The 8,959-nt window shown below is 39.8% G+C and overlaps 1 protein-coding gene across 2 annotated transcripts; it reads left to right on the top strand.

Annotated features, from left to right (window-relative positions):
• The first annotated feature begins 937 nt into the window (after positions 1-937).
• mcfd2 (multiple coagulation factor deficiency 2, ER cargo receptor complex subunit) lies at positions 938-8,249 on the top strand. 2 transcript variants are annotated; one of them, XM_052011347.1, is made up of 4 exons: positions 938-985; positions 4,359-4,547; positions 6,012-6,171; positions 6,995-8,249. In XM_052011347.1, the coding sequence occupies exons 2-4, from the start codon at positions 4,369-4,371 to the stop codon at positions 7,124-7,126; spliced, it is 471 nt and encodes a 156-aa protein (XP_051867307.1). In that variant the 5' UTR covers positions 938-985; positions 4,359-4,368; the 3' UTR covers positions 7,127-8,249. The 2 variants fall into 2 exon arrangements, with proteins under 2 accessions (XP_051867307.1, XP_051867306.1); XM_052011346.1 differs by having other exon boundaries at positions 965-1,113.
• Positions 8,250-8,959: the final 710 nt, after the last annotated feature.

Raw genomic sequence — 8,959 nt, forward strand, 5'->3', positions numbered from 1 at the left:
GGGCCAGAAGTGAGCAGGGCAGTGGGGGCTGGCTGGTGGAGTTACAGCCCAGCGGGGTGCAGGTTGCAGAGGGTGAAACGGGGTGGGGGGGGGATGGAAGGTTTCAAAAGTGAGAGCTGATCCACAGACTAATCAAGCAATTGTCTAATTCAGCAAATCAATTGGATAATACACCAGCCTCCCTCATCACAATCCTTGGGTATGTCCTATCCTACAAGAGTGGTATACACTGGTATCCTATACAGTGGTGTATAGGCAAGAGGGCATAGCCCTGGAAGCCCTGACTTTCATTACTAAAGTCATTAAGTAAAATATTTGTTTATTAGCCACATGTATATCGAAACACACAGTGAAATACGTCTTCTTGCGTTGCTAAGAATGGGCTGGGGGCAGCCCGCAAGTGTCACCACTCTTCCGGCGCCAACATAGCATGTCCGCAGCTCCTAACCCGTACATCTTCGGAACGTGGGAGAAAACCGGAGCACCCGGAGGACACCCACGCAGACATGGGGAGAACGTACAAACTCCTTACGGGCAGCAGCATGCCACTGATCTAATTTTGCAAACGAATCAACGAATGTAAATGTGAAGGGGACTCTGAGGTTCTGACCAGTGATCGTCCACATGCAACCTTAATTCTATTTCTCACTCCACAAATGCTGCCTCACTTGCTGAGCATTTGGCAGCATATTCTTTTTTTTATTAATAATCGGCTTATTGCACCATGACTGCTTCAGGCTCCAGCTGCTCAGGTCCTCTGGTTTGCAGCAGAGTGCAACACCCCTACCTCCACACACACCGGCCAGCTCTCCCTCCCAGACACACACGTGGCAGGCTGCAAGTTCTGCCACGCTCTGCCCCGGGGACCACGTGACGCCGGTCGTCCCGCCAATCAACCTCCGGAGGGGGCGGGGCGAAAGGAGTTGGGGGGGGCGCGGTCACGCAGGTTCAAAGGGGATTCCGTCTTCGACCGACGCAGTTGGAAGTGAGTAGTGAGTGAAATAACAGCGGCCGCCGTGCGGTTAAGGGAACGGCGAACGAGTGATAGGCGGATCTCTGGTCGCTGCGGCGGCCGCGGTTTTGAGCAGATCCGCTGCTGTGTCCGGTCTAACGGTCAGTATACGGGCCGAGCTGGCTTAGCGGCCAAAGCCGTAAGACGGCGGTGGCCTGGGGAGTGTGACGCGACGCGACGGAGCGGGGAGTGTCTCCCGTGTGTTTAATCCACGCCGGGAGTTGAGGTTTGTGCTGGGAGTCCGGCCGCCGCGCCACTCTTCCCCCGTCGCCCGTGCAGCGTCTGGTTGGTAGGTGACGCCGCTAAGGGGGTTTGACCGGCACTCCCCTCCGCCAATCAGCGCGCGTGACGTCACAGACGCTGAGGACTGGCTCACTGCTGCGCCAATAGAGGAAGGGTGTGGGCGGGGAAGCTGTATCTTGGGGGCGGTGCAAGTCTCTGTCTTCCCCCCCAACATCCAGCCGGTATCTGAGGATACCTCGTTTCCTGTCCTGCACCTTGTTTGGCGGATTGGTGTGAACGTCGCCCGAGTTGATTTATAGGAGATCAGCTAGTGGCCGTAGTATGAGTTGTAGGGGAGGGGTAAGTGTGGGGATAGCCACCGTCACGCTTGTGGCAGTGGGACTTTGGAGCTGAGCCAACCCCCTCCATAATTATTAACTAGCTCAGTTAGATAGCGGCAGAACTGTTGACAGCATAGGAGCAGCATGCATGCGTCTTTGAGAAATATTCCTTCAAAGGAATCCTACGTTTGTTTTTACTTGGGGCTGTAAGTGGAGGATTAGAATGACAAGCCAGAAATCGTCAGCCAGCAAGCTTTGGTGCCTAGCACAGATTCTTCAGCACAATCGCTGTTCCGGAGTACACCGTGTACTAGATCTAAGAGATTGCCTTTTATAATGAGCTTTGATACATCACAATTTAGTCTGAGAGGAGTGCTTGCTGACAATTGACCGGAAAGGGAGATGGCACAATGGTGCAGGTTGTTGTGTTGCTGCCTCAGCTCCAGCAGTTCAGGTTTGACCATGACAGTTCAGGCGGCCAAAGATGTGCTGGTTAGTAGGGTGATTGGTGATTGTAAATTACTTCTCGTGTACGTGGGTGGTAAGGGAATTGGGGTGAAGTTGGTGGACATGAGAGAGAATAGGTTACAGGGAAGTTAGTAAGAGAATGGTATTGATGAGACTATTGTGGGAGCCAGCATTGACTTAATAGGAGGAGACATACAAACTATGGCATTAGGAAATATATTTCTGCTCATTTTGTGTCATTCAGCAAACTAAAGTATTACATTTGATCACGTCAGCCAATTCATTGATACAGATTTGTGAGCCTGTGCATGGAAGCCTGTAGTACCCCACTAGCTATGGCCTGTCAACCTGAGACCTGTTTATTCCTTTTGTTTTCTGTCTGTTAACCAACAGTCATTTCATGCTAGTTCATTGCCCTATGTTCCAAGTGCTTTAACCTTGTTCACCAATCCTTTGCAGAACCTTATCAAAAACCTTCTGAAAATCCAAATGTACTGCACCCACTAGTTCCCTCTCATCTTCTACTAAGTACATCCTCACAAATCAGTAGAAGATTGTCTTGATTTTACATCCTTTATAATAGATTCCACCATTTTCCCAATGTGATAGCAGGCTAACATGTAGATATTCTGTTTTCTCTCTGTCTCCTTTCTTGTTTGCCGCTGTCCTATCTGCATGAGCTATTCCAGAATCAATAGAATTTTGGAAGATGATGATCAGAGAATCCATTATTCTCATATCCTCATCTTTCAATACTCTGGGATGTAGCTAATGGGGATTTGTCAGTTTTCAAGCTCATTGACTTCTCTTTACTATTACTAATTTGGTTTCTCATTTGGTATTACTGGGAGGTTTTTGTGCCTTTCTTGAAGATGGATGCAAAATATTTTTTTAAATTCCTCTGCCATTTCTGTTATTTCCTGTTATAAATTCTCCAGTTTCCCATATTTGGGTCCCATATTTGACCTCTTCATGTAACTATAGAGGCTTGCAGTCTGTTTTCATATTCCTCAATAGTTTGGTCTTGTTTTATTTTCCCATTTGTCAATTTCTTGATCATCTTTTGCTGAAGTCTCAAATGCTCCTAATCCTCAGGCTTGACTTGCATTTTCTGGTGACTTTATAAATCTTTTCCTCTGATTTGATACTATCTTTAGTTTCTCTTGGAATCTGTCATTGGATAAAGGAGGGATGCTGGGCAAAGTGGAACTGTGAGGGGAGGGGATGGGATGGAGGAACCAAGTAGGTCGAGTGTGTGGGTGATGGGCAAATGGAACCAACTGGGGAAGGGGAAACAAGCTGGGAAACAGTATGCTGGGGGTGTGGTTGGAAAGAAAACACTAATTTCATTTACCCAGTCTGTATTGATGATCTCATTGATTACAGTATTACCTATGTTACTTGCATTCTTAACTTCCTCATTTTTATCATGCCCTACATTACAACTGCTATTCAGAGATTATAAGCATCTCTTACCAATGTTTTCATTCTCTGCTGCCTCTTGGCTCCAGCAAAATCTCCTAATTCTATACCATAAACTGCCAAAGTGCAATAAAACTACCATACAGTAAAAATAGAAAATGCTGGAACCACTCCGCGAGTCAGGTAGAATCTCTGGACAGAGTTAATGTTTCGGGTCGATGACCCTTTGTCAGAACTGAATTGATGTCATCCCTTATTAACTGTGCTCCTCTTCTTCCTCTTTCCTATTTTAATTTAATAACTGACATCAAAAGGGAGATGATGTGGATTGTTATAATTGAAATGAACTCTGAAAACCTCTCAGCTTGGTTGAAGCACAAGCTTTGAATTATGCCCACTGTTTCTGAATTTGGTAGTGCAGGCAACAAATCTATATGGCCTCTTTTTTTAGTTTGGGGGGGGATGGGGGGGAGGGAATAAGCTATGGTCAACTGTCCTACAATTATTTTATGTAATTCAGTAACAGTCCTGCAAAGCAACTTGATGTTTTAAGGTTGCTATTTATATTTGCATTGTTGTTAATGCAAACTGAAATAGTATTTTGCTTGTCTATTTACTAATTGGCACAAAATTTTGCCAGTTTTATCTTGCAATGCTATGTGGGCAACTTGAACTAAAGAACCTTCTAAGCCAACTGCAAGTAAACAATGAATCCCATTGGTTTGTTTTTAAGTGATCGAACAGAATTCTCAGCTTTGCTGGAATTTTTAACGTTGAGATTTTGCTCCCAGGTTCTAGCTATTACAAGATATCAGTATTTAGTCTTCTGAACAAAGTTAAGGATTTCAGTAGTTCATTGCCCTTACTGAAATCTGTGCCATTTTTTTACGCAGGTTTGACATCATGGAATACGGCAAAAGAATTGCAAGGAGCTGCTTCATAGGGTTCTTGTGTCTTGTACTGGCAGGCAGGCAACACCTGTTTTCAACTCGTGCTCAAGCTCATCCACCACATGATTCTGAAATCACCGAGGGTCATCGACCAAACATTCGTCTAGATAAGAACCTTGTTCAAGACAAAGAGTATGTAATTCAGTTTCTGCAATAAGCAGAATATATTGTACTAAACCAGTGTTCTCCATTTAATTCCCTCCTAATTTACTGGTTGTGCCTAATTGAACATCTGTTTTTGCATGTCAAAAGTGTGTATTAAGTTGGAATATTTGCAATTTGTTTTGATACAGTTACTTAAATAATTTGCATCTCCCTATATACTGTTTCTTTCCCCCCATTCCATTTCCACGTGTCTTTAACAGTTTGGGCCTTTGCCTCTCCTGTGTACCAAAAAAAAGAGAGAACAGCGCTGCTGCTTGGGCCTTGATTTGTTGATATGGAGTCAAGGTCACAAGCACTTCAGAATTGTCCTGAAGTGTGAGAGGCACATTTTGAACAGCTGCATTTTCAATGTTATGCTCGATTGTTGCAGATATTCCAGTCTCTGGGACTTCATTTACCTGATATCTTAGCCATCACATAATGAGAGAGCATGGTAGGAACATATCTATCCTTGGTAAGGATACTGAATCCCAATTCCTTCCAACAACTGACAGCGCTTCAGGAAAAGCCAGAATAGTAAAAGTGAAGGTGGGGCTCTAATCCCCTTTCCTGTGTGCCTGGGGAATGCTAACTTTGTCTCCCCCATAAATGCAGGGAAGAAGGCAGCTAATGGATAAGCTATTAATTGCAAAGGCAATCATCATGCAACTACATAAAATGATTAATTAACAAGTTCATAACTGAAATGCTGCTTTTAAAATTTATTATTAGGGTACTTGTTATCAGGATTTTTCTAGTTAATGTTTCTGTACTTTTTTGAATCTTTGGATTTGAAACCTTCATACTTTCTATCAAAATGAAGTTGTATCATTAGAACTGGTTTCAGTGTAAAGAATGAATGTGCAACTATAAAGACTTGAACAAACTACCATTTTATTGCAATAACTTGTTATTTTGGAGGAACTCAAATATAGTCAGAAATATTTAAACGAATACAAATCATTTTTGAACTTGCACCTTGGAAGTTGTCAGTGCCATCTTTCTAAATGTTTAGCTCAGTGAGATCAGATTGGCAACTATTAATTAAACCAGCAAGCTTTGTAATTTTCTACCTCTGCGTTGCCCATGTCCTGATTGTGCTTGGCTGAAGTAACTTTAGGGGTAACTAATGGTGTTGGAATCAGGGTAATATTGTTTCCTTTGATTTTTTTCTATAATAAAAGTATTGCTGTTGTACAGAGTATAATAAGTTATTGGAAATTTGTACCATTGGACATCCTGGTGAAATGTTGGTATGTTTTGCTAGTTTTTTTTGTTGTATGCCAATGAGAAATGTGAAAAGTCTATTTGTTCACACTGTATCTTCCATTTTAAGGTTGATATTATTTCCAGAACATTCTTTATCACAACAGACAGGCTAATTAGTCACCCTACTTTGCTGTTTTTGAATGGGTGCAATACATATAACAACAACTTCTATTCATTTTGCAGTCATATAATGGAGCATTTAGATGGTGTGATAGACAAACCAGAATCTGAGATGACACCACAAGAACTTCAACTTCATTACTTTAAAATGCATGATTATGATGGGAATAACCTACTTGATGGATTGGAATTAATTTCAGCCATTACACATGTACACAAAGAGGTAAATATTAAGTTTTCATCAGTCCTTTATGGTTTATCTGGTGAAATCTATATTGATTGGAACCTAGTGCTTTCCTAGTCTTTGTGAATTTGTTCCCTATTAGAACTGGCAATGATTACTAGATTCCTTCAAAGGTTCAGTCTGCTTAGTAATGTAAAATTATTGCCAATGTACATGATGAATGTATTCCTCAGTACTTCATTTCCTATTTAAATCTGATCAAGTTGATACCAAAAAATGTTGTAAACATGATTGCAGTTGGTATTTTTAATTTAATAGTGAATATGTTGTACTTTGGTATCCTGGCAGTCCAGAAAACTAACTGGAGTTAATTCTATTCAGTTTAAAAGTGAAAACATCTAGGAGTGGAGGAGACTCATTCTGAGGTCAAGTTGTGCTTTTTAATCAGGATCTGAGTTGTATAACTGGTTCACAGCACTTTGTAACTTTTTAAATCACTTTTCATTACTACAAAAATGAGTGTAAGTGCAGCCAGGAGCATCATTTATAACATCCTTTTTTGACAATTGTGATGAAGATGTTACCATGTTTTGTATTGAAATAGTAAATGATGATCCAGTTAAAGTATTTGCCTGCAAATTGTAAATTAATGAAACAAAATCAAATTAAACTCTAGCATCTGAAAAAGGAAAGAATTCTTCAATGGGTTGCATTGATTGTGAGGCTGAACCATTAAAGTATATATGCCAATATTAATTCAAATTAACCACTATTTAAACATTTGGGTAAACCATCTTTGATAACATGGTTTTCACACATTTCTAATAACATTTTTTTTCTGATCTGTTGTCTTCCTGTGCAGGAAAGTGGTGGCCAAGGGCAGCCCATGGGTGAGGAGGAAATCGTTAGTTTAATTGATGATGTTTTAAGAGATGATGACAAAAATAATGATGGATACATTGATTATGCTGAGTTTGCAAAATCACTAGAATAAAAAGATGCACAAACAATTGATTTATATTTTCCATTTTCTGACAGCCATTGTGAGGTTTTTTAATTTGGTAAAGGTCAATTAACTTTATTGTCTAAACAGCTGAGCCAATCATAGTTTACCAGCCTCTCTGAACCAGAAGGTATTAATTTTTTTGTACAGAATTGTAAACTCAATTTTTAAATTTCACTGGATACATAAATATTTTTGTGCAATTTGAAAATGAAATGTGTAAAGGACTGTGTTAAGCTTGCTATCCTAATTGCAATATTTTGTGACATTTTGCATCGGAGTCACTTATTCAGTAAATAAAACTGTGTAATGAATGAAATATTGACATGAAAAGTGTAACAATCATTCTTTTCTCACTTTTTGTTAGAAGTTAAATAGTAGATAGAATTGATCCTTAGCCATAAGTGCAACTCCAGTGGATTGGAAGATAAGTTTTTAAATCTTCATTTTAACATTTTGCAGGTCATGGAAAAACAGTTTAAATATGGGTGACCAATTACTTATTTTGTTTTTACCAATTTTGATTTTTGGGTAGAATACCAGAGTATGTATGAAATAAAGCATTCTACATATTGAACATTTAATTTAGAAGCTTGCTTATGTAAAGTTGTAATTGAGAAACCTTTTTCTATTACTCTACTCTTTTAAACCATTCTGGGGGTAGCAGTGGAATACTTCTAGTATGCCATTTGATATGGTAATTTATATTTGCACTGATATTCTTCACATTTATTTCTTAGTTTCTGTTGTGCTGTATAAATGCACATAATGGAGATTTATATGCTTACTGAAGCATAATGAACCAGTTCTGTGGTAATTTGGATAAAAATATTGGGTTTTTTGATTTATGAAAGCCTATATTGGAGCTTCCTGTCGCATTTAAGTGCGTTTATACATTTTAAGATCTGGCTTATTGAAAAGACAGTTTCATTAAAATATGCTGCAAGTTATTCATTGTCAAAGGAATTATCTTAAACTTCAACAAAGAACATTTCGACTAGTACAGGGAGAACATTTTGGTCTCAAAATTACTCTATTTATATTTCAATGTACATGTGTTACTATAGTGTTCTCTATTACAACAAGTATTAAATTAATTAAAATGAACAAACCAAATTTATACTGATTGTATAGTGTTTGTGCTTGTAATATTCATGTACAACTTTTGTGTAATCAAACTATAATTTTAAACTTAGAAGTGGATCAAAAATGTTCTCAGAACTTTAAAATATACCTTGGAAAAATTTGCTACCTCACTCCATTCACTTACAGATAGCCCACTCAAAAGATTGGTGACAATATAACTGTTGATGACTGTATAATTATGGCATGGTACATCTTGTGTTCATGCTTGGAGGTCAAATGGCTAGCTGAAGATAGCAAAGTAACCTAATGTAAATTATAAACTGCTGTTCTTAAGCATAAATTATTGATTTGGTATCGTTGCTGCATGCTAACAAAACTTCAGATGAGTCAAACATGATAAAAGTACATACATCCAGGTCACTCCAATTTCTCCTCCATCATTGGGGGGGGGAAAAAAGGTGTGCTGTGGCTTACTCAAGCAACAGTCTGTGCTTTTGTACTTAAACATTTCAGCCAGTGTCCTACATTACATCATGACTTCTACATCTGTACTATCCTCCCTTTCCCTCCTCTTTTCCACCACTGCCCCCCCCCCCCCTCAAAAAAAAACAAAACTGGACAGCCTCATGAGAGATGCTGGTATAATGATGTACAAAGTTGAGGCATTGCCCATTAGAGTTGTCAACACTGAGCTGAAACTTGATGGGATCAGTCAAATAGGGCCAAGGACATTTGTTT

The sequence above is a fragment of the Pristis pectinata genome, chromosome 3, assembly GCF_009764475.1.
Source record: "Pristis pectinata isolate sPriPec2 chromosome 3, sPriPec2.1.pri, whole genome shotgun sequence".
In the NCBI taxonomy this organism is placed as follows: Eukaryota; Metazoa; Chordata; class Chondrichthyes; order Rhinopristiformes; family Pristidae; genus Pristis; species Pristis pectinata.